Source organism: Macaca nemestrina, chromosome 4, assembly GCF_043159975.1.
Source record: "Macaca nemestrina isolate mMacNem1 chromosome 4, mMacNem.hap1, whole genome shotgun sequence".
Lineage (NCBI taxonomy): Eukaryota > Metazoa > Chordata > Mammalia > Primates > Cercopithecidae > Macaca > Macaca nemestrina.
In genome coordinates, this window is record NC_092128.1 from 51,717,844 (window position 1) to 51,744,275 (window position 26,432).

Below are 26,432 nucleotides of genomic sequence, written 5' to 3' on the forward strand. Positions count from 1 at the left end.
TTTGGTCTTTGCTGTTGGTGACCTTTGGATGGAGTTTTTGCATGGTTGTCCTTTTTGTTGATGTTGATGCTATTGCTTTCTGTTTGTTAGTTTTTCTTCTAACAGGTGCGTCTGCTGCAGGTCTGCTGGAGTTTGCTGCAGGTCCACTCCTGACCCTGTTTCCTTGGGTGTCACCAGTGGAGGCTGCAGAACAGCAAAGACTGACTAGAAAAAAATCACTGTGAGACTAGTGTTAAGCATGAGAACCGGGATTAAATGAAGGTTATAAAGAATAGTATGTAATGACTATATGTTTTGGCAAGGAAATATAATTCAGCTGTAAAAAACAGTGGGAAGAGCATATGCAAAAAATTTTAAAAACTATTTTCTGCCATCATACTTTTGACTGTAGTGTTGGTTTTGTTGATCAGATATTTTCTGTGTATTGTGCAGCAAAGCAAATGAAGAATTATACATTATTTTAATTTTGTTATCTCTTGTGTCATTGAGACCTAGGAATCTCAATGTGTAAGAAATTGTATACTATTTATAGATTCATATAGATGTAAGAAGGCTAAATCCTCTACTTCTGATTTTTAATTAGAAGTATCAGTATGAACTTGAGATACTTTAATGTTATTTAAAAATAGTATATACCTTATATTTGTGTGTATATATATATTTGTACATATGTATATGTATGTTAATCTGAGAATGTTTTGTGTGTATTGTGGAATAAATCAAATAAATATTTATGTGATATTTTAGTGCTGACATTTCCTAGCTATGTCTATGGAAAAGTCCCAGAAATGAACAAACCTAGTTCCATGAATGTGGTCTTGAAATGCTGTTTTTTTGGCTGGGGGCAGTGGCCCATTCCTATAATCCCAGCACTTTGGGAGGCCAAAGCAGGTGGATCACCTGACGTCAGGAGTTCGAGATCAGCTGGGCCAACGTGTGAAACCCCATCTCTACTAAAAATACAAAAATTAGCCAGGCATGTGGCAGATGCCTGTAATCCCATCTGCTCAGGAGGCTGAGGCAGGAGAATCGCTTGAACCCTGGAGGGGGAGGTTGCAATAAGCCAAGGTTGCGCCATTGTACTCCAGCTTGGACGACAAGAGCGAAACTCTATCTCAAAAAAAAAAAAAAAAAAAAAAAAAAAGAATAATGCTGTTTTTTACTAAAAGAAACCAGGGCTTCTTTGAGAAATTTTTGATTCCAGGTCTGGGCCATGAAATGTGTAAAATGATCTTGGAACATTTTTATACCAGGTATCAAGGAGGCTGTCAGCGACTGCTAGGTTCATGACAAAGGAACTCAGGAACTGACTTAAGAGGCTTTGGGTGACCAGCTATTTTAGTTTTACTACTGAAAGTCCTAAAACTTGGGAAAATTCTCAGTCTCAGGCAAAGTGGTACAGTTAATCACTCTCAGAGGCTTCTGCTGGCCAAAATGGAACTCTTTGAGCATCAATAAGGGTAAGAGCCATGACGGATTGGGCATTCCTTCTTGTGTTTAAATCCATTTCATAATGATATCAAAAAAAAAAAAAGCAAAACCCCAGAATACCTCCCCACCACCGACTAATTTTTCATTATTGGTGAATATTAGGGAATTATTCCTTCATTTTGAAAACTAATAAGGGAAAGATTAAGTATTTAGTTTTCTTTATGAACAATACTGCTAGGTAAACAAATAGTAAGGTAAAGTTTATTTTTATAGAGAAATTTCATATGCTTGTAAATAAAGACAAAACGACAGAATTGGATTATTACTATTTTGCAGTCACTTATGTTTCAATGGATTTTGACGTTGCGTATCAGTGGCTGCTACTAAACACAAAAAGAGAGAAAATCATACATCTCTTAAAATATACCACCTTCTAATGTTTAATATTGCCAAAAATACTAAACTTGAATCTAATGAAGCTGCCCACATCCAACTACTAATTTACAGGTAATATAGAAGATAGAGGAACTTGTTAAACTGCATCAAGGGAATACAGTCAACAAAACCCAGTCTGTGGGAAACTTTAGGATAGGTGATCCAATATATTCAACAAATTGCAATGGAAAAAAGAGATGGTGAGAGAACCAACAGATTAAAAACAGGAAAAGTTAAACCATAGCACTTAGGTATTTATACTTCAGTAATAAAAAAAAAATAAAAGTAAGGAAGTGATTAATGTAAAAGAGTAGTGGTTTCTGTTGGTTGGCATGAGGGTAATGGCATTGGGAGGGAGTACATGAAGGCTTCTGTGGTGACTCACATGGTCCTGTCTCCTGATCTATGTGTTGCTTCTAAGTTCATTTAGCTGTGTATCTCTGAGTTTGGTTTTCCATGTTTGTGTTATATTTAATAGTAAAAGTCAAATAAAAAAACGAGGGAAAGGAAATTGATTGGAGGGGAGGCAGCTATATTGGGAAATTGGTGAGAATTGATGCCTTATAGATTAATTTATAATAGCTTAGACTTATTAACTAAGAATTTTATTAAATGCTATTCTCAGAAGATTCAACATAATCTGTAAGTGGAGAGCCATTAAAGTTTACTAAAAAGGGGGTTGGAGTGCTGAAAACTGTGTTTTTTTTTTTTTTTTGTTTTTTTTTTTTTTTTTTGAGATAGAATTTCGCTCTTTGTTGCCCAGGCTGGAGTGCAATATTATGATCTCGGCTCATCGCAACCTCCGCCTCCCGGGTTTAGCAATTCTTCTGCCTCGGCCTCCCAAGTAGTTGGGATTACAGGCATATGCCACCACACCCGGCTAATTTTGTGTTTTTAGTAGAAGCGGGGTTTCTTCATGTTGGTCAGGCTGGTCTCGAACTCCCGACCTCAGGTGATCTGCCCTCCTTGGCCTCCCAGTGATGGGATTGTAGGCGTGAGCCACTGTACCTGGCCCAAAAACTGCGTTTTTAAGAAGATAAATCTGGCTGGGTGGATTTCAGTGAGAGACTTGAAAGCTAGCCAAGAAACCACTATGTTAAGGTAATGGTGATAAAGATTTGGATTAGGGTGGTGCTTGTAGGAATAGAGGTAAAATAACAACTCTTATTTTATGCAGTAGGATAGTTGGTAAGACTTGGTGACAGATTAAGTATGGTTGCTAAAAATAAAAACAGTAGAAATAAAGATTGCATGTTTTGAGAGCATATCACTTTGTTGGGTGGGATTAGGGAATTCTGGATGACAATCATAGAGTAAGAGCTTAATTTCTTCTTACGATGTATTTAAAATCTCAGAGGAATGGTTGCTAGGGATTCAACGTTCCAAATTGTTTATCTAAAAATGTCAGTTCTAACAGGGAAGACACTGATAATGTTTCCAGTGTAAGATATCCAGCTTACTGGTGTCGAATCTGTATGGTTCTGCAGCAACCTCAATTTTTGCCTCCTTAGAAGAAAGAATTTGATTGAGGGGCATAAGGCAGAAAAAGAGACCAAGGCACATTTCAGAGCAGGAGTGGAAGTTTGTTTAAAAAGGCTTTAGAACAGGAAAGAAAGAAAGGAAAGTATGCTTGGAAGAGTCCCAGGAGGGCACTGAGGTCAAGTGCAGTGTTTAACCTTGATGCCAGAACTTAAGAGCCTGGCTCCTTTCCCATAATTCTTCCCTTAGGATGGGCTACCTGCATGTCCAGTGCCCTCCTTACCCTTAAGAGGTGAGCACACGCATTGTGTTTAGAAATTTGTATGCATGCCTACCTGAGGCTTTGTTCCTTTTTCAGGTGGAGTGCCCCCGGAAGGTCAGACTCACCATTTTGTGTCTTAAAGCACATGCCCTGGAAGTTGCTTCTCCCTGGCCTTTGCATTGAATTAACACTTCAATGCACCAAGTGTGGACCATCAGGAAATGTCTTCTCCCTGGCACTGGCTGCCAGTTTATCAGTTTCAGAGAGGCAATGTGATAACTTCCAAACCATCAACTGACATTCCTAGTGGGTGGGGCAGTAGCCCTCTCCTGCCCCACTCTTGATTGTCTAACTACCTGCAACAATAGCAGTAATTGTTTTTGTTAAGTACATAGTCGGGACAGAGATACGAGGGTGACTTTTCAGTGTTATTTCCTTTTATTTCTTGAATTTTGAATCATGTGCTTGTATTACCTGTTCAGAAAATGAATAATATTTAATTAAAAGATAGAGATGCCCCAATTGTCAATCTCCATGGGAAAAATTGTCCTTTTTTTTTTTTTTTTAATTTAAATATTTCAGACTAGTTTGTCTGAAAAGCAGTCAGGTAAACATGTTTAATAGTTGATTGACTTTGACTTACATGTGTTTGTAAATATATGTTTGCTTTATGTTTGAGTATGGTATATGCATACATATGGTGTATTGCTTGTGAATACATGGGTGTGGCTGTGTGTGGCTCTGGTGTATGTATTTGTTGTGGGAAGTCAGGGACCCTGAATGGAGGGGCTGGCTGAAACCATGGCAGAAGAACATAAATTGTGAAGATTTTATGGACATTTGTTAGTTCCCCAAATTAATACTTTTATAATTTCTTACGCCTGTCTTTACTGCAGTCTCTGAACATAAATTGTAAAGATTTCATGGACATTTACCACTTCCCCAATCAATACCCTTGTGATTTTGCCTGTTTTTACTTTAATCTCTTAATCCCGTAATCTTCGTAAGCTGAGGAGGATGTATGTCGCCTCGGGACCCTGTGATGATTGCATTAACTGCACAAGTTGTTTGTAGAGCATGTGTGCCTGAACAATATGAAATCTGGGCACCTTGAGAAAAGAACAGTATAACAGCAATGTTCAGGGAACAAGGGAGATAAGACTTTAAACTCTGACTGCTGGTGAGCCAGATGGAACAGAGCCATATTTCTCTTCTTTCAAAAGCAAATAGGAGACATATCACTGAATTCTTTTTCTCAGCAAGGAATATCCCTGAGAAAGAGAATGCGCTCTAAGGGTAGGTCTATAAACTGCCCCCTTGGAGGTGGCTGTCTTTTATGGTCGAAGCCGAAGGGATGAAATAAGACCCGGTCTCCTGTAGCGCTCCCAGGCTTATTAGGACAAGGAAATTCCTGCCTAATAAATTTTGATCAGACAGGTTGTCTGCCCTCAAACTGTCTCCTGATAAGATGTTATAAATGACAATGTGTGCCCGAAACTTCATTAGCAATTTTAATTTCGCCACATCCTGTGGTCCTGTGATCTGGCCCTGCCTCCACTTGCTTTGTGATATTCTATTACCTTGTGAAGCATGTGATCTCTGTGACCCACACCCTATTCATGCACTCCCTCCCCTTTTGAAAATCGCTAGTAAAAACTTGCTGGTTTTATGGCTCAGGGAGCATCACGGAACCTGCCGACATGTGATGTCTCCCCTGGACACCCAGCTTTAAAATTTCTCTATTTTGTACTTTATTTCTCAAACCAGCAGAGACACTTAGGGAAATAGAAAAGAACCCATGTTAACTATTGGGGGTGGGTTCCCCGATATGTATTTATTTCACCCATAAAAGAATGTTTATACCTGGAGGCTCTGGGACCCTGGCTTCTCAGAGCTTTTAATTCTTATTGCCACCATGTAGGATTTTTCTCCTTAAACAGGGGAGATGTCCTTGCTTCTCAGTTAACCTCGGGGCCATTCAGAAATGGTTGTGATGCAGTAGTATGGAATGTCTCTCTTTCCTTTGTAATCACTACTGAGGCTGAAGATCACTACATATTGGTTATTCAGTATGTCACCCTCTACTGCACTCTCCCTCATGCAACTGCTGTGAATCCAGCTTCTGTAATAAAGTGTCCTAAAATACATGAACTTTTATTTCTTACCTCAGCCTTTTGATAGGTAAAGACCCAGTATTAGATCTGGAAAAAGGAATAGGAAGTGTGTGAAGTAGTTTTGTTTTGTTGTTTACGTATTCTCTCTTTTATAATTTATTAGGGATTAAAAACCACCATGCACGGTGGCTCACACCTGTAATCCTAGTACTTTGGGAGTCTGAGGCAGGAGGTTCACCTGAGCCCCGTAGTTTGAGAGCAGCCTGGGAAACATGGCAAAACCTCATCTCCGCAAAAAATACAATTAGCCAGATGGCACGCACCTGTAGTCCCAGCTACTTGGGAGGCTGAGGCAGAAGGATCGCTTTAGCCCAGGAGGTAGAGGTTGCAGTGAGATGCGATCATGCCACTGCACTCCAGTTGGAGCAACAGAGTGTGACCCTGTTCTCCAAAAAAAAAAAAAAAAAAAAAAGGAATATCATGAAATTGAGAGAAGTTTTAAGACTACTCCTGCAGGATATAGGAAAGAGAAGCTGGGATTGTAAATAACAGGAGGCAGTAGTAGGAAGCTGAGCAGCCTAGCTTAGTGATTGTCAATTTTGACTGCACATTGGTACCACCTGGGAATATTAAAAACATAAAAACATAACTCATGCTTGGTTTTCACCCATAGAGATGCTGATTTAATTGGTCAGGGCTGTGGCCTGGGCATTGGAACATTTTCAGTCTACCCACTTGAATTAGTAGTCAAGACTGATACCCACTGGCCTAGAGAAGAAAACTGGTTTAGGACTGAAAGAATCCTTGGCTCTCACGATGCCTCAATTCCAAGTTCTCTCCACTTGGGATGAATTGGAGTTTATTATAAAATGTAAATATAGCACTTTTGTGTGTTCCCTAGGACATTTGATGCTTTTTAAGACTTGTGATTATTTAGGTTTGTGGTTGGTGGGAAACAAAAAACGCATGAGTGAATCTTTAGCATCTGGAAAGAATGGGTAGATTCACATATTAAGTACAGTGTGAGCCACTGTGCTTTTTTTTTTTTAAATGTAATTTAAGTCCCAGGATACATGTGCAGGTTTGTTACATAGATAAACATGTGCCATGGTGGTTTGCTGCACCTATGCTTGTTATTACTGTTTATTAATAGTAATAAAGCTTCATGGATCAACTAACTTAACATTGTGATGTTTGCACAGGTTGCCTGTGATTTGCTTCGGAGAATTATTCGTATCTTGAATCTCAGTAAGAGACTCCAAGGACAACTGCAAGGGGGAAGTAGAGAGATATCAAAAGCTGCTCAGAGTCTCAATGAACTTGGTAAGTGTTTTTTTTTTGTTTGTTTGTTTGTTTTAATTAAAAAGTAGAGATTTAAATATTTTTAAGTCACTTGATTGACTTTTGTTATCACCATTAGCAAGTACTGTTAAACAAATTTTTAAATAATTGGCTGTATACAATATTAACACTTCTCAGAATGAGTAAGTACAATTAGTTGATTTCACTGAAATGCTGTTTATTTTAATTGTATAGTAAAATTGGCCTTTTTCATATACAGGTCTGTGAATTTTAACACATACATAGATTCATGTAAGCACCATTACAGTCATGATACAGAACAATTCCATCACTCCCCCAGATTCTCTCCTTATTCCTTCAAGATGATGCCCACCCGCTTCCGCTAATCCTGGCAACCACTGATCTTTTCTTCATCATTGTAGTTTTGTCTTTTTGAGAATGACACGTAAATGGAATTACAAAGTAGGTGACCTTTTGAGGCTGTCTTCTTGTACTTAAAATAATACCTTTGAGATTTATTCAAGTTTTGGAATGTACTAATAGTTTGTTACTTTGTGTTTGATTGAGTACCATTGCATGGGTAGCCTGCAGTTTGTTTATTGATTCACTGATTGAAGGACATTTGTGTTGTTTCCAGTTTTTGGTGATTATGAATAAGTGTACAGGTCTTTATGTGAAGTTTTCTTTTCTCTAGGAAATATTCTAGAGAAATGCTGCTTTTAAGATGACAACTCCCATGCTGATACTATGCCTAGAAGATTTTAAAAATTTATTTCTTTGTTCATTCTTTTCTTAGACATTTATTGCAGGACCTTGACAGTCAAGGGTTTAATGTTCATGGTTTTGACTATTAACCAGCTGCAAAGTCCATGATGCAGCAATTCATAATTTTTCAGGCAAAATTTGAATAGCTAGTGAGTGCACATAGAACTGCCCAACTCTGTGTTTTAATGAGGGTTGGTAGTTTTCTTCTTTTCACTGGGTACCCACTAATTTTTCTGAAGTGGATATATGTAGTGGTATTTGTACTTTATAGGCTCAGAAGTCTTTAATTGTATCCATTTCAGATATCAAGAGTCTGCTTACTCTTGGTATTGTGCTTTGAAAGCAGTTATGCCAAAATAGTATCAGAGAAATGTGCATTATGTGTTCTTTCTGAATTTTCCTGTCTTTGATTTTTTGATTATATAGTCATGCTATGCTGTAATGCTTATTCCATATTTTTTATTAATCAAGGAAATCTATCCTTCACAAATAATGCTTCAACAGCATTACGATTTTGTACTGCTGAAATACAGGTTTTGCTTAGGAAAATCATTGGGAATATCTCTAACTTGTGATTTAGTAGGCTTGGAAAATGTCATATGAAAAGTTAAACTTTTAAGCTGGGTATGGTGGCTGGTACCTGGAGGCCCAGTTAATCGGGAGGTAGAGGTAGGCAGAATTGCTTGAGGCCAGGAGTTTGAGACTAGCCTAGGTGAACAGAACTGATCTCCTCTTGCTGTAAAAAATAAAAATTGAGAAGTAAAGAAAATTAAAATAAAAGTTGAGCATTGTAGCATGTGTCTGCAGTCTCAGCTACTTGGGAAACGGAGATGGGCAGATCACTCGAGCCCACAAGTTAGAGGTTGCAGTGAGCTGTTATTGCACCACTGCTCTCCAGCCTGGGTGACACAGCAAGATCTTGCCTCTTAACAAAAAAAGTTAACTTTAAACAGTGAGTAATGCTTGTGTGTTGTTTTCACAGTATTATCTAAACATAGAAGGGTAAAAATCCAAGTATCAGCCACTGTTTTGCTCTTTTCACATTTAATATCTGTGCACCAACAATAGTTGGTAGGATTATGGAGTCATTAAACATAGATGCATATTATTCCAAGGCTTATTATGGATGTTTGTCATCACTGACACTCCTTCAATATTAAAAAAGTGCTAAATTTTGATTGGATTATGATTATAATTTCTTCTAGAATTGACAGATTCTGTAATACAAATGGTGATGTCTTTGAAAAAAATAAAACAAAACAGGCATAGCTAGGCACAGTGGCTCACGCCTGTAATATCATCACTTTGGGAGGCTGAGGTGGGCGGATCGTGAGGTCAAGAGATCAAGACCATCCTGGCCAACATGGTGAAACCCCGTCTCTACTAAAAATACAAAAATTAGCTGGGTGTGGTGGTGCGTGCCTATAATTCCAGCTACTCAGGAGGCTGAGGTAGGAGAATCACTTGAACTCGGGAGGCAGAGGTTGCAGTGAGCCAAGATCGTGCCACTGCACCCCAACCTGGTAACAGAGCGAGACTCTGTCAAAAAAACCAAAACAAACAAAACACAAAAAAGGCACAAGTATTGATCATAATGTTCTGAGTATAATGCAGAGGGTAAAACCATTATCCTTCCAATGTGCTGTTGGCTTTACCTAAAGTTTTTATAAAGATTGTTAAAAAGTTTTTGAGAAAATATAGTTCATGGTGGAATGATCACAAAGTGGATTGTATTAATCTAATTTTTAAAAGCTTTGCAGATGATGTGTGATTTAATACTTGCAAAGACATCATGTCTTTTTTATTCACCACTATAGTTCAGTCTTGACCAGTCCTGGCATTTATAACTAATAAGGAGAAGCCAAGGAAAAATAAGTTGCTACCTTTGGAATTAATATTTGAATAAAAGTAATAATTTTGCGATCACTGTTACAATTACACATGTACACTAAATGACACTTCTGTGATTGGAACATCTCTAAAATTGTCAGTGTCTTTATCAATATGGTTCTGTTTTTCATTAGAAAGAGTGAAATGATGAAGAGTAACAGTGTTTATACCATAGACCCTTGAAATTAACTTAAAAGCAGTCTTTCAAACTTGAAAGGTTTTGAGGCTTGATTTGGGACACCCAGATGAAACACATTGTCATCTGGAAATTAAGTATATTCTATGAGACTGGGGTGTGGGGTGACTACTAGTGGATGCAGATTTGTTTTTAGGGTGATGAACACATTCTGGAATTAGATAATGGTGACTTTTGTGCCACCTTGTCAGTATACTAAAAACCACTGCATTGTACACTTTGAAAGGGAGAGTTTTATGTTATGTAAATTTGAAATTCTTCAGTGTTGTTGTGTGTATTAATACCTTTGCCTTTTTATTATGGACTAGTATTCCACTGATATATCACAGTTGGTTTATCCATTTACATGCTGATGGAGAGTTGGGTTGTCTCTAATATTTTAGTATTATAAATTAAGCTGCTATGAACATTCATGTACAAATCTTTGTATGAACATATCCTTTCATTTCTCTTGGATAAATACCTAGGATTGGAATGTCTAGATCATATGGTAGGTATATGTTTAGCTTATTTTAAGAAATTGCCAAGGCTATTTTTCAAAGTAGTTCTAATGTTTACATTTTTTTTTTTTTGAGACGAAGTTTTGCTGTTGTTGCCCAGGCTGGAGCACAATGGCGCGATCTCAGCTCACTGCAACCTCTGCCTCCTGGGTTCAAGTGATTCTCCTGCCTCAGCCTCCCGAGTAGCTGGAATTACAGGCACCCATCACCATGCCTGGCTAGTTTTTGTATGTTTAGTAGAGACGGGGTTTCACCATGTTGACCAGGCTGGTCTTGAACTTCTGACCTCAGGTGAATCACCCTCCTCTGAGTCCCAAAGTGCTGGGATTACAGGTGTGAACCACCACGCCCAGCCAATGTTTACATTCTTACCAGTAGTATTTGAAAGTTCTACTTCCCCCTACAACCTTGCCAACACATGTTACACTCAGTCTTCTTAATTTTAGTCATTCTAATAGCTATGTCGTGATATCTTGTTTTGAGTTTTCAAAAAAAGCTATAACTAATAAAAGAGTTGAGTAAGATTTCAATATACTAGATAAATATACAAAAAATTAATTGTATTTCTATATACTCTGTTAGCAACAAGCAATTGGAAATTGAAATTCAAAAATACCACTTATAACAGCATAAAAATATGGCAGACTTAGGGATAAGTCTAACAAAAGGTGTGCAAAACCTGTACACTGAAAACTACAAAATATTGTTGAGAACAAAGAAGACATAAATCAATCAGTCAATGTTGTTCATCAGTTGGAAGACTTAATATTGTTTATTAAGATGTATATTCTTCCCAACTTGATCTATGAATTCAACAGAATTTCAGTTTAAATTCCAGGAGGCTTTTAGAAATTGACAAGCTGATTTTAAAATTCATATGGAAATTCAGAGGATCTAGAATAGCTAGAATAACTTTCAAGAGAAAACAGAGTTGGAAGAATAACCCTACCTGATTTGAAGACTTAGTACAAAGACTCTTTAAAGTAATCAAGGCGTAAAGATCAGTGGAAGACCCACATATATATATGAACAACTGATTTTTGACCCATTTAGTGGAGAAAAAAATAGTCTTTTCATCAGATGGTACAGGAACAATTGGATCTCAATATGCAAAACACTGAACTTGTTTCCATACTTCACTTCATGTAAAAATATTAACTCCGAATGAATTCGTGTCCTAATGTAAAGTATAAAACTACAGAACTTAAAGTAGGCAACTCAGAAGATTTTTTTATTTTCATTTTTATTTTTTTCTTTTCTTCTTTTTAAAAATTTTTAATTTTACTTTAAGTTCCTGGATACATGTGCAGAACATGCAGGTTTGTTACATAGTTCATGCGCCATGGTGGTTTGCTGCACCTATCAACCTGTCATCTAGGTGTTTGTTTGTTTGTTTGTTTTTGAGACGGAGTTTCGCTCTTGTTGCACAGGCTGGAGTGCAATGGCGCGATCTCCGCTCACTACAACCTCCGCCTCGTGGGTTCAAGTGACTCTCTTGCCTCAGCCTCCCAAGTAGCCGGGATTACAGGCATGCGCCGACGTGTGTGGCTAATTTTGTGTTTTTAGTAGAGACAGGGCTTCTCTATGTTGGTCAGACTAGTCTTGAACTCCTGACCTCAGATGATCTGCTCGCCTTGGCCTCCCAAAGTGCTGGGATTACAGGTGTGAGCCACTACACCTGGCCTAGGTTTTAAGCCTCACATTCATTAGGTATTTGTCCTAATGCTCTCTCTCCCCTGCCCCCTGCCCCCTGCCCCCTGCCAGTCCCTGATGTGTGTTGTTCCCCTCCCTGTGTCCAAGTGTTCTCATTGTTCAACTCCCATTTGTGAGTGAGAACATGCGGTGTTTGGTTTTCTATTCCTGTGCTAGTTTGCTGAGGATGATGGCTTCCAGCTTCATCCATGTCCCCGAAAAGGACATGATCTTATTCTTTTTTATGTCTGTATAGTATGTGTATCACGTTTTCTTTATGCAGCCTATCATTGATGGATGTTTGGGTTGGTTTCATGTCTTTCCTATTGTAAATAGTGCTGCAATAAACATACATGTGCATGTATCTTTACAGTGGAATGTTTTATTTTCCTTTGGGTGTATCCCCAGTAATGGGATTGCTGGGTCAAATGGTTCTAGATACTTGAGGAATCACCACACTCTCTTCCACAACTGTTGAACTAATTTACATTCCCACCAACAGTGTAAAAGCATTCCTATTTCTCCACAGCCTTGCCAGCATCTGTTGTTTCTTGACTTTTTAATAATTGCCATTCTGATTGGCATGAGGTGGCATCTCATTATGGTTTTGATTTGCATTTTTCTAATGATCAGTGATGTTGAGCTTTTTAAAATGTTTGTTGACTGCTTAAATATCATCTTTTGAGAAGTGTGTATTCATATCCTTTGCCCACTTTGTGATTGTTTGTTTGTTTGTTTCCTTGTAAATTTGTGTAACTTCCTTGTAGATGCTGGATATTAGACCTTTGTCAGATGGATAGATTGCAAAATTTTTCTCCCATCCTGTAGGTTGCCTGTTCGGTCTGATGATAGTTTCTTTTGCTGTGCAGAAGTTCTTTAGTTTAGATACCATTTATCAGTTTTTGTTTTTGTTACAATTGCTTTTGGCGTTTTCATCATGAAATCTTTGCCCATGCCCATGCCCTGAATGGTATTGCCTAGGTTTTCTTCTAGGGTTTTTATAGTTTTGGGTTTTACATTTAAGTCTTTAATTTATCTTGAGTTAATTTTTGTATAAGGTATAAGGAAGGGGTCCAGTTTCAGTTTTCTGCACACAGCTAGCCAGTTTTCCCAACACTATTTATTAAATAGGGAATCCTTTCCCCATTGCTTCTTTTTGTCTGATTTGTTGAAGATCAGCTGGTTGTACAGTGTTATTTCTGAGGTCTCTGTTCAGTTTCATTGGTTACATATCCATGCTGTTTTGGTTACTGTAGCCTTGTAGTATAGTTTGAAGTCAGATCGCATGATGCCTCCAGTTTTGTTCCTTTTGGTTAGGATTGTCTTGGCTCTATGGGCTCTTTTTTGGTTCCATATGAAATTTAAAGTAGTTTTTTCTAACTCTGCGAAGAATGTCAATGGTAGTTTGATAGGAATAGCATTAAATCTATAAATTACTTTGGGCAGTATGGCCATTTTCACAATAATGATTCTTCCCATTCATGAGCATGGAATGTTTTCTCATTAGTTTGTGTCTTCTCTTATTTCCTTGAGCCGTGGTTTATAGTTCTCCTTGAAGAGGTGCTCCACTGCCCTTATTAGCTGTATTTCTAGATATTTTGTTCTCTTCATAGTATTGGTGAGTGGGAGTTCATTCATGATTGGGTTCTCTGCTTGTCTATTGTTGGTGTATAGGAATGCTTGTGATTTTTGCACATTAATTTTGTATCCTGAGACTTCACTGACGTTGCTTATTAGCTTAAGGAGTTTTTGGGCTGAGACGATGGGGTTTTCTAAATATACAGTCATGTCATCTGCAAACAGACAATTTGACTTCCTTTCTTCCTATTCGAATACTTTTATTTCTTTATCTTGCCTGATTGCCCTGACCAGAACTTCCAATACTGTGTTGAATAGGAGAGATGAGAGAGGACATCCTTGTCTTGTGCCAGTTTTCACAGGGAATGCTTCCAACTTTTGCCCATTCAGTATGATATTGGCTATGGGTTTGTGACAAATAGCTCTTATTATTTTGAGATATATTCCATCAGTACCTACTTTATTGAGAGTTTTTAACATGAAGCTCTGTTGAATTTTATCAGAGCCCTTTTCTGCATCTGTTGAGGTAATCTTGTGTTTTTTGTCGTTGGTTCTGTTTATGTGATGGGTTACGTTTATTGATTTGCATATGTTGAACCAGCCTTACATCCCAGGGATGAAGCTGAGTTGATCGTGGTGGATAAGCTTTTTAATGTGCTGCTGGATTTGGTTTGTCAGTATTATATTGAGGATTTTCACATCAATGTCCATCAGGGATATTGGCCTGAAGTTTTCTTTTTTTGTTGTCTCTGCCAGGTTTTGGTTATCAGGATGATGCTGGCCTCATAAAATGAGTTAGAGAGGAGTCCCTCCTTTTTAGTTGTTTGGAATAGCTTCAGAAGGAGTGGTACCAGCTCCTGTTTGTACCTCTGGTAGAATTTGGTGTGAATCTGTCTGGTCCTGGGCTTTTTTGGTTGATAGGCTATTAATTAGTGCCTCAATTTCAGGATTTGTTACTGGTCTATTCAGAGATTTGACTTCTTCCTGGCTTAGTCTCGGGAGTGTGTATGTGTCCAAGTATTTTTCCATTTCTTCTAGATTTTCTAGTTTATTTGTATAGAGGTGTTTATAGTATTCTCTTGATGGTAGTTTGTATTTCTTTGGGGTCAGTGGTGACATCCCCTTTATCATTTTTTTTATTGTGTCTACTTGATTCTTCTCTCTTTATTAGTCTAGCTAATGCTCTATTTTGTTAATTTTTTCAAAAAACCATCTGTTGGATTCATGAATTTTTTGAAGGACTTTTCTTTTTTTTTTTTTTTTTTTTTTTTTTGAGACGGAGTCTTTGCTCTGTCACCCAGGCTGGGGTGCAGTGGCGCGAACTCGGCTCACTACAAGCTCCGCCTCCTGGGTTTACGCCATTCTCCAACCTCAGCCTCCCGAGTAGCTGGGACTACAGGCGCCCGCCACCTCGCCCGGCTAGTTTTTTTTGTACTTTTAGTAGAGACGGGGTTTCACCGTGTTAGCCAGGATGGTCTCGATCTCCTGACCTTGTGATCCGCCCGTCTCGGCCTCCCAAAGTGCTGGGATTACAGGCGTGAGCCACCGCACCCGGCCCTTGAAGGACTTTTCATGTCTCTGTCTCCTTCAGTTCTGCTCTGATCTTAGTCATTTCTTGTCTTCTGCTAGCTTTTGGGCTTGTTTGCTCTTGCTTCTCTAGTTCTTTTAATTGTGATGTTAAGGTGTCGATTTTAGATCTTTCCCGCTTTCTCCTGTGGGCATTTAGTGCTATAAATTTCCCTCTAAACACTGCTTTAGCTGTGTCCCAGTGGTTCTGGTATGTTGTCTCTTTGTTCTAGTTGGTTTTAAAGAAATTCTTGATTTCGTCCTTTAATTTCGTTATTTACCCAGGAGTCATTTAGGAGCAGGTTGTTCAATTTCCATGTAGTTGTTTGGTTTTGAGTGAGTTTCTTAATCCCGAGTTCTACTTTGATTGCATTGTGGACTGTTTGTTATGATTTCCATTCTTTTGCATTTGCTGAGGAATGTTTACTTATGTGGTTGATTTTAGAATAACTGCTGTGTGGCACTGAGAAGAAGGTATATTCTGCTGATTTGGATTGGAGAGTTCTGTAGATGTCTGTTAGGTTTACTTGATCCAGAGTGAGTTCAAGTCCTGAATATCCTCATTAATTTTCTGTCCTGTTGATCTGTCTAATGTTGACAGTGGGTTGTTAAAGTCTCCCACTATTGCTGTGTGGGAGTCTGAGTCTCTTTGTAGGTCTCTAAGAACTTGTTTTATGAATCTTGGTGCTCCTCTATTGAGTGCATATATGTTTAGGATAGTTAGCTTTTCTTGTTGTATTGATCCGTTTACCATCATATAATGCCCTTCTTTGTCTTTTTTGATCTTTGTTGGTTTAAAGTCTCTTTTATCAGAGACTAGGATTGTAACCCCTGCCTTTTTTTGTTTCCCATTTGCTTGGTAAATTTTCATCTATCCCTTTATTTTCAGCCTATGTGTATCTTTGCACATGAGATGATTCTCCTAAATATGGCTCATCGATGGGTCTTGACTCTTTATTCAGTTTGCCAGTCTGTACCTTTTTAATTGGGGCATTTAGCCCATTTACGTTTAAGGTTAAAATTGTTATGTATGAATTTGATCCTGTCGTTCATGATGCTACCTCGTTATTTTGCACACTAGTTGATGCAGTTTCTTCATAGTGTCATTGGTGTTTTCATTTTGGCTTGTTTTTGCAATGGCTGGTACTGGTTTTTCCTTTCCATATTTAGTGCTTACTTCGGGAGCTCTTGCAAGGCAGGCCTGGTGGTGATGACATCCCTTAGCATTTGCTTGTCTAGAAGGGATTTCCTTTCTTTTTTCTGCTTCGTTTATGAAGCTTAGTTTGGCTGGATATGAAATTCTGGGTTGAAAATTCTTTTCTTTAAGAATGCTGAGGCTGGGCGCGGTGGCTCATGCCTGTAATCCCAGCACTTTGGGAGGCCAAGGCGGGCAGATCTTGAGGTCAGGAGTTCGAGACCAGCCTGACCAACATAGTGAAACCCCTTCTCTACTAAAAATAGAAAAATTAGCTGGGTGTGGTGGTGTGTGCCTGTAATCCCAGCTACTCAGGAGGCTGAGGCAGGAGAATCGCTTGAACTTGGGAGGTGGAAGTTGTGGTGAGCCAAGATTGTGCCACTGTACTCTAGCCTGGTTGACAGTGAGACTCCGTCTCAAGAAAAAAAAAAAAAAGGAAAAAAAAAACGGAATGTTGAATATTGGCCCCCCACTCTCTCCTGGCTTGTAGGGTTTCTGCTGAGAGGTATCTGCTGTTAGTCTGATGGGCTTCCGTTTTCTAGGTGACCTGACCTTTTTATCTGGCTGCCCTTAACATTTTTTCCTTCAATTCAACCTTGAAGAATGTATGATTATATGTCTTGGGGTTGATCTTCTCGTGGAATATCTTAGTGGTGTTCTCTGTGTTTCCTGAATTTGAATGTTGGCCTGTCTTGCTAGGTTGGGGAAGTTCTCTTGGCTAATATCCTGAAGCGTGTTTTCCAACTTGATTCCATTCACCGCATCTTTTTCAGGTACTCCAATCAATCATAGGTTCTGTATTTTTACGTAGTCCCGTATTTCTCCAAGGTTTTGTTCATTTTTTTTTCATTCTTTTTTCTCTAATCTTGTCTGTAGGCCTTATTTCAGCAAGGTGATCTTCAAACTCTGATATCCTTTCTTCCACTTGATCTATTCGGCTGTTGATACTTGTGTATGCTTCACGAAGTTTTTCAGCTGCATCAGGTCGTTAATGTTTCCCTCTAAACTGGTTATTCTAGTTAGCAGCTCCTGTAACCTTTTATCAAGGTTCTTAGCTTCTTTGCATTGGGTTAGAATGTGCTCATTTAGCTCAGCAGAGTTTGTAATTAGCCACCTTCTGAAGTCTACTTCTGTCAGTTCATCTCATCCTCTGTGTAGTTCTGCGCCCTTGCTGGAGAGCTGTTGCGATCATTTGGAGCAGAAGAGGCATTCTGGTTATTGGAATTTTCAACGTTTTTTTCACTGGATTTTCCTCATCTTTGTGGATTTATCTACCTTTGATCTTTGAGGCTGATGACCTTTGGATGTGGGTTTTGCGTGGGGGTCTTTTTGTTGTTGTTGTTGTTGTTGCTTTCTGTTTGTTAGGTTTTCTTCCAACAGGCCCCTCTTCTGCAGGTCTGCTGCAGTTTGCTGGGGGTCCACTGCAGACCCTGTTTGCCTGGGTATCACCAGTGGAGGATGCAGAACAGAAAAGATTGCTGCCTGCTCCTTCCTCTGGAAGCTTTGTTCCAGAGGGGCACTGGCCTGATGCCAGCTGGAGCTCTCCTGTATGAGGTGTCTATCATTTCCTGTTGGGAGGTCTCTCCCAGAGACATAGAAGATTTTTGTGACTTTGAATTAGACAGTGATTCTTAGGTGTTACCCAAAGCACAATTCACAATAGAAGAAAGTTGGTAAGTTAGATTTCATCAAAATTGAAGACATTCTTCAAATGATACTGTTACGAGAATAAAAAGACAAACTGTGGACAAGGAGAAAATATTTGCAAAGTATGTATTTGTTAGAGGACTTGTATCCAGACATATCAAAAGACTCAAAACTTAATAGGAACTCCAACAACCCACTTAAAAAATAGGAAAAAGAGTTGAACAGATACTTCACCCAAGGTGATGACAAATATGCATCTGTAAATATGCCCAACATCGTCAGGCATTAGGGAAATGAAAATGAAAAGTATGTTTTTATTGTCAGAGAATAAGCAGAATTATTTTAGTGCAGACATGTTTATTGTACTTTTTTTTAAAAATTTATTTATTATTATTATACTTTAAGTTGTGTACATGTGCATAACGTGCAGGTTTGTTACATATGTATACTTGTGCCATGTTGGTGTGCTGCACCCATCAACTCATCATTTACATCAGGTATAACTCCCAATGCAATCCCTCCCCCCTCCCCCCTCCCCATGATAGGCCCCTGTGTGTGATGTTCCCCTTCCTGAGTCCAAGTGATCTCATTGTTCAATTCCCACCTATGAGTGAGAACATGGGGTGTTTGGTTTTCTGTTCTTGTGATAGTTTGCTAAGAATGATGGTTTCCAGCTGCATCCATGTCCCTACAAAGGACGCAAACTCATCCTTTTTGATGGCTGCATAGTATTCCATGGTGTATATGTGCCACATTTTCTTAATCCAATCTGTCACTGATGGACATTTGGGTTGATTCCAAGTCTTTGCTATTATGAATAGTGCTGCAATAAACATACGTGTGCATGTGTCTTTATAGCAGCATAATTTATAATCCTTTGGGTATATACCCAGTAATGGGATGGCTGGGTCATATGGTACATCTAGTTCTAGATCCTTGAGGAATCGCCATACTGTTTTCCATAGTGGTTGAACTAGTTTACAATCCCACCAACAGTGTAAAAGTGTTCCTATTTCTCCACATCCTCTCCAGCACCTGTTGTTTCCTGACTTTTTAATGATCGCCATTCTAACTGGTGTGAGATGGTATCTCATTGTGGTTTTGATTTGCATTTCTCTGATGGCCAGTGATGATGAGCATTTTTTCATGTGTCTGTTGGCTGTATGAATGTCTTCTTTTGAGAAATGTCTGTTCATATCCTTTGCCCACTTTTTGATGGGGTTGTTTGTTTTTTTCTTGTAAATTTGTTGGAGTTCTTTGTAGGTTCTGGATATTAGCCCTTTGTCAGATGAGTAGATTGCAAAAATTTTCTCCCATTCTGTAGGTTGCCTGTTCACTCTGATGGTAGTTTCTTTTGCTGTGCAGAAGCTCGTTAATTTAATGAGATCCCATTTGTCAATTTTGGCTTTTGCTGCCGTTGCTTTTGGTGTTTTAGACATGAAGTCTTTGCCCATGCCTATGTCCTGAATGGTACTACCTAGGTTTTCCTCTAGGATTTTTATGGTATTAGGTCTAACATTTAAGTCTCTAATCCATCTTGAATTAATTTTCGTATAAGGAGTAAGGAAAGGATCCAGTTTCAGCTTTCTACTTATGGCTAGCCAATTTTCCCAGCACCATTTATTAAATAGGGAATCCTTTCCCCATTTCTTGTTTCTCTCAGGTTTGTCAAAGATCAGATGGCTGTAGATGTGTGGTATTATTTCTGAGGACTCTGTTCTGTTCCATTGGTCTATATCTCTGTTTTGGTACCAGTACCATGCTGTTTTGGTTACTGTAGCCTTGTAGTATAGTTTGAAGTCAGGTAGCGTGATGCCTCCAGCTTTGTTCTTTTGACTTAGGATTGTCTTGGAGATGCGGGCTCTTTTTTGGTTCCATATGAACTTTAAAGCAGTTTTTTCCAGTTCTATGAAGAAACTCATTGGTAGCTTGATGGGGATGGCATTGAATCTATAAATTACCTTGGGCAGTATGGCCATTTTCACGATATTGATTCTTCCTATCCATGAGCATGGTATGTTCTTCCATTTGTTTGTGTCCTCTTTGATTTCACTGAGCAGTGGTTTGTAGTTCTCCTTGAAGAGGTCCTTTACATCCCTTGTAAGTTGGATTCCTAGGTATTTTATTCTCTTTGAAGCAATTGTGAATGGAAGTTCATTCCTGATTTGGCTCTCTGTTTGTCTGTTACTGGTGTATAAGAATGCTTGTGATTTTTGCACATTAATTTTGTATCCTGAGACTTTGCTGAAGTTGCTTATCAGCTTAAGGAGATTTTGGGCTGATACAGTGGGGTTTTCTAAATATACAATCATGTCATCTGCAAACAGGGACAGTTTGACTTCTTCTTTTCCTAACTGAATACCCTTGATTTCTTTCTCTTGCCTAATTGCCCTAGCCAGAACTTCCAACACTGTGTTGAATAGGAGTGGTGAGAGAGGGCATCCCTGTCTTGTGCCAGTTTTCAAAGGGAATTTTTCCAGTTTTTGCCCATTCAGTATGATATTGGCTGTGGGTTTGTCATAAATAGCTGTTATTATTTTGAGGTACGTTCCATCAATACCGAATTTATTGAGCGTTTTTAGCATGAAGGGCTGTTGAATTTTGTCAAAAGCCTTTTCTGCATCTATTGAGATAATCATGTGGTTCTTGTCTTTGGTTCTGTTTATATGCTGGATTATGTTTATTGATTTGCGAATGTTGAACCAGCCTTGCATCCCAGGGATGAAGCCCACTTGATCATGGTGGATAAGCTTTTTGATGTGTTGCTGAATCCGGTTTGCCAGTATTTTATTGAGGATTTTTGCATCGATGTTCATTAGGGATATTGGTCTAAAATTCTCTTTTTTTGTTGTGTCTCTGCCAGGCTTTGGTATCAGGATGATGTTGGCCTCATAAAATGAGTTAGGGAGGATTCCCTCTTTTTCTATTGATTGGAATAGTTTCAGAAGGAATGGTACCAACTCCTCCTTGTACCTCTGGTAGAATTCGGCTGTGAATCCATCTGGTCCTGGACTTTTTTTGGTTGGTAGGCTATTAATTATTGCCTCAATTTCAGAGCCTGCTATTGGTCTATTCAGGGATTCAACTTCTTCCTGGTTTAGTCTTGGAAGAGTGTAAGTGTCCAGGAAATTATCCATTTCTTCTAGATTTTCCAGTTTATTTGCGTAGAGGTGTTTATAGTATTCTCTGATGGTAGTTTGTATTTCTGTGGGGTCGGTGGTGATATCCCCTTTATCATTTTTAATTGCGTCGATTTGATTCTTCTCTCTTTTCTTCTTTATTAGTCTTGCTAGTGGTCTGTCAATTTTGTTGATCTTTTCAAAAAACCAACTCCTGGATTCATTGATTTTTTGGAGAGTTTTTTGTGTCTCTATCTCCTTCAGTTCTGCTCTGATCTTAGTTATTTCTAGCCTTCTGCTAGCTTTCGAATGTGTTTGCTCTTGCTTCTCTAGTTCTTTTAATTGTGATGTTAGAGTGTCAATTTTAGATCTTTCCTGCTTTCTCTTGTGGGCATTTAGTGCTATAAATTTCCCTCTACACACTGCTTTAAATGTGTCCCAGAGATTCTGGTATGTTGTATCTTTGTTCTCATTGGTTTCAAAGAACATCTTTATTTCTGCCTTCATTTCGTTATGTACCCAGTAGTCATTCAGGAGCAGGTTGTTCAGTTTCCATGTAGTTGAGCGGTTTTTATTGAGTTTCTTAGTCCTGAGTTCTAGTTTGATTGCACTGTGGTCTGAGAGACAGTTTGTTATAATTTCTGTTCTTGTACATTTGCTGAGGAGTGCTTTACTTCCAATTACGTGGTCGATTTTGGAGTAAGTACGATGTGGTGCTGAGAAGAATGTATATTCTGTTGATTTGGGGTGGAGAGTTCTATAGATGTCTATTAGGTCTGCTTGCTGCAGAGATGAGTTCAATTCCTGGATATCCTTGTTAACTTTCTGTCTCGTTGATCTGTCTAATGTTGACAGTGGAGTGTTGAAGTCTCCCATTATTATTGTATGGGAGTCTAAGTCTCTTTGTAAGTCTCTAAGGACTTGCTTGATGAATCTGGGTGCTCCTGTATTGGGTGCATATATATTTAGGATAGTTAGCTCTTCCTGTTGAATTGATCCCTTTACCATTGTGTAATGGCCTTCTTTGTCTCTTTTGATCTTTGATGGTTTAAAGTCTGTTTTATCAGAGACTAGTATTGCAACCCCCGCTTTTTTTTGTTCTCCATTTGCTTGGTAAATCTTCCTCCATCCCTTTATTTTGAGCCTATGTATGTCTCTGCGTGTGAGATGGGTCTCCTGAATACAGCAGACTGATGGGTCTTGACTCTTTATCCAGTTTGCCAGTCTGTGTCTTTTAATTGGAGCATTTAGTCCATTTACATTTAAGGTTAAGATTGTTATGTGTGAACTTGATCCTGCCATTATGATATTCACTGGTTATTTTGCTCGTTAGTTGATGCAGTTTCTTCCTAGCCTCGATGGTCTTTACATTTTGGCATGTTTTTGCAATGGCTGGTACCGGTTGTTCCTTTCCATGTTTAGTGCTTCCTTCAGGGTCTCTTGTAAGGCAGGCCTAGTGGTGACAAAATCTCTAAGCATTTGCTTATCTGTAAAGGATTTTATTTCTCCTTCACTTATGAAACTTAGTTTGGCTGGATATGAAATTCTGGGTTTAAAATTCTTTTCTTTAAGAATGTTGAATATTGGCCCCCACTCTCTTCTGGCTTGGAGAGTTTCTGCCAAGAGATCTGCTGTTAGTCTGATGGGCTTCCCTTTGTGGGTAACCCAACCTTTCTCTCTGGCTGCCCTGAACGTTTTTTCCTTCATTTCAACTTTGGTGAATCTGGCAATTATGTGTCTTGGAGTTGCTCTTCTCGAGGAGTATCTTTGTGGCGTTCTCTGTATTTCCTGGATGTGAATGTTGGCCTGCCCTACTAGGTTGGGGAAGTTCTCCTGGATGATATCCTGAAGAGTGTTTTCCAACTTGGTTCCATTTTCCCCCTCACTTTCAGGCACCTCAATCAGACGTAGATTTGGTCTTTTTACATAATCCCATACTTCTTGCAGGCTTTGTTCATTTCTTTTTCTTCTTTTTTCTTTTGGTTTCTCTTCTCGCTTCATTTCATTCATTTGATCCTCAATCGCAGATACTCTTTCTTCCAGTTGATCGAGTCGGTTACTGAAGCTTGTGCATTTGTCACGTATTTCTCGTGTCATGGTTTTCATCTCTTTCATTTCGTTTATGACCTTCTCTGCATTAATTACTCTAGCCATCAATTCTTCCACTTTTTTTTCAAGATTTTTAGTTTCTTTGCGCTGGGTACGTAATTCCTCCTTTAGCTCTGAGAAATTTGATGGACTGAAGCCTTCTTCTCTCATCTCGTCAAAGTCATTCTCCGTCCAGCTTTGATCCGTTGCTGGCGATGAGCTGCGCTCCTTTGCCGGGGGAGATGCGCTCTTATTTTTGGAATTTCCAGCTTTTCTGCCCTGCTTTTTCCCCATCTTTGTGGTTTTATCTGCCTCTGGTCTTTGATGATGGTGATGTACTGATGGGGTTTTGGTATAGGTGTCCTTCCTGTTTGATAGTTTTCCTTCTAACAGTCAGGACCCTCAGCTGTAGGTCTGTTGGAGATTGCTTGAGGTCCACTCCAGACCCTGTTTGCCTGGGTATCAACAGCAGAGGCTGCAGAAGATAGAATATTTCTGAACAGTGAGTGTACCTGTCTGATTCTTGCTTTGGAAGCTTCCTCTCAGGGGTGTACTCCACCCTGTGAGGTGTGGCGTGTCAGACTGCCCCTAGTGGGGGATGTCTCCCAGTTAGGCTACTCAGGGGTCAGGGACCCACTTGAGCAGGGAGTCTGTCCCTTCTCAGATCTCAACCTCCGTGTTGGGAGATCCACTGCTCTCTTCAAAGCTGTCAGACAGAGTCGTTTGCGTCTGCAGAGGTTTCGGCTGTGTTTGTTATTGCCCTGTCCCCAGAGGTGGAGTCTACAGAGACAGGCAGGTTTCCTTGAGCTGCTATGAGCTCCACCCAGTTCGAGCTTCCCAGCAGCTTTGTTTACCTACTTAAGCCTCAGCAATGGCGGGCGCCCCTCCCCCAGCCTCGCTGCTGCCTTGCCGGTAGATCACAGACTGCTGTGCTAGCAATGAGGGAGGCTCCGTGGGTGTGGGACCCTCCCGGCCAGGTGTGGGATATGATCTCCTGGTGTGCCTGTTTGCTTAAAGGGCAGTATTGGGGTGGGAGTTACCCGATTTTCCAGGTGTTGTGTGTCTCAGTTCCCCCGGCTAGGAAAAGGGATTCCCTTCCCCCTTGCGCTTCCCAGGTGAGGCAATGCCTCGCCCTGCTTCAGCTCTCGCTGGTCGGGCTGCAGCAGCTGACCAGCACCGATCGTCAGGCACTCCCCAGTGAGATGAACCCAGTACCTCAGTTGAAAATGCAGAAATCACCGGTCTTCTGTGTCGCTGGCGCTGGGAGTTGGAGACTGGAGCTGTTCCTATTCGGCCATCTTGCCCCGCCCTCTTATTGTACTTTTTAATGCAGGTTATTATGTAATAGTTTAAAAAATAAAACTACACAGCATGGATTGAATGATTAAGTTATATCACATAGATTCAGGATTTTTCTTTAAGAAGAGTCTTGGGACTAGATGAAAATTTAGATGGGCTTTACTACAAAGTGGTGATGTTATTTAAGCATGGGTAAGGTAATGTACTTACTACACATTCATGGCTGCCAAGGGACAGTATTTACCTGGGTCAGTTTGTCACAATCCAGGATCTGTTCTCTTTTTTACTTTTTCTGACTTAGAAACTTTATTTTGCTATGCTGAGAATTGATTTAATAATTTTTATGGATATTTTATTGCCTGACTTGTTCTAAAGAGGGCCTTAATTTGACTAACAGTAAATCAAAAGATAATGAAAAAGAGACTAGCAACAAAAGTAAGAGAAGTATGATTAGTAGGGTGTTTCTTTGACAGCCCAGCTTTTACATTAAAGTCCTCAGTTGAAGCAGTAAGGATTCATCATTCTCCTCTCCACCTCCCATTGATGGATACTGTACTTTTGAGGGGAAATGGAATATGGGATTCACAGTAGGGTGAGGATGACTGTATCTCTTACACACCATAATGACAACTCATGCTTCTGAAATTTTCCCAGTTCTATATATTAATGCATTTAGTCTCTCAAATGTTAGAATGATTCTCTACTAATCCCACTTGTGAAAACAGAATTGTTATTATATTTATGGTTCAAATGTGTAGGTTACTATGATAAACGTTGTATCTTTTTAAAATATTGATGCTTTACTGAATCAATCTCTTCGTTTTATATATCTAGCAAGATTTTTAGTTTTGATCAATAATATATTTATATCCTGCATATTGAGTCTCATGATAACATTAATTCTGAATAGCTTTTTAGTATTATCTAATCTATTTTCGACTTATCCTACAAATAGAGATTGAAGGAGGAAAAATTTCCCGTAAAAAGTAACCAGACCATACCTTCATGAGTACTCTTTAGTCTGTTTATGAAAATCATGGTTTATAATTCATTTAATTTATTTATCAGTCAATTAGGTTTCAATATACATAAGCCCTGTAGCTTGTTAGAATCTCCTACAGAGTGAGTAAAATGCAGTTTCTGTGTTTGAGAAATGGAAGATCTGTCCTTATCTATAAACTCAGCATAAAGCAACAGTATACTGATGATGGTGATGATGATGATATCCATGGGGTAAACCAGTCTCTGCCTAGTCTTCCTATTTGGGCTCATCTGCACTTTCCATGAAGTAACAATAAAAAAACTTTCATCATTCTTTTATCATAAAACTTGCAAAAATTCATTTACTTATTCAGCCATTGTTTATTGAATATCTACTATGTGATATCCCACTTGTGAAAACAGAATACTTGTGAAAACAGAAACAGAATACGCTGTATGCTATTCTAGACACTGAAAATATAATACACTGAACAAAACAGAAACCTCCTACCCTTTGTAGAATTTATATTCCAGTGGGTCCTAAGGATACACATCTGGTGTATCTATAAAAATCTGATTCCAAAGCCTGAGCTCTTAAACCACCAATGCTGTACTCTTTTCTTAAACTCTGTAGCAGCATTTAATGGCTTCATAAAAGGGATTGCTGCTATTGGTAGGTCTCCCAGTGTCCTTTTTTTTAAAAAAAAAATACATTTGTATTGTACTTTCTAAGAATACCTTATATAAAAATAGGTTTAAATGTATATCATAATTCAGTGAACATGAGAAAATGACTTCTGATTGAGCTATTACCTCATAATAAAACCAAAATATAAAATGTGTGTGTGTGTGTGTGTGTGTGTGTGTATAAAATAGGCCATGTTTATGTAGAA

At 39.0% G+C, this 26,432-nt stretch overlaps 1 protein-coding gene across 1 annotated transcript in view; it reads left to right on the forward strand.

The window, feature by feature from the left end:
• The window catches only part of LOC105475313 (component of oligomeric golgi complex 5), a 372,025-nt gene that overhangs the window by 30,808 nt on the left and 314,785 nt on the right, over positions 1–26,432 (forward strand). Inside the window, exon 6 of the mRNA XM_011730439.3 lies at positions 6,924–7,044. Coding sequence (XP_011728741.2) covers positions 6,924–7,044 — 121 coding nt within the window. The remainder of the gene's footprint in view (positions 1–6,923; positions 7,045–26,432) is intronic.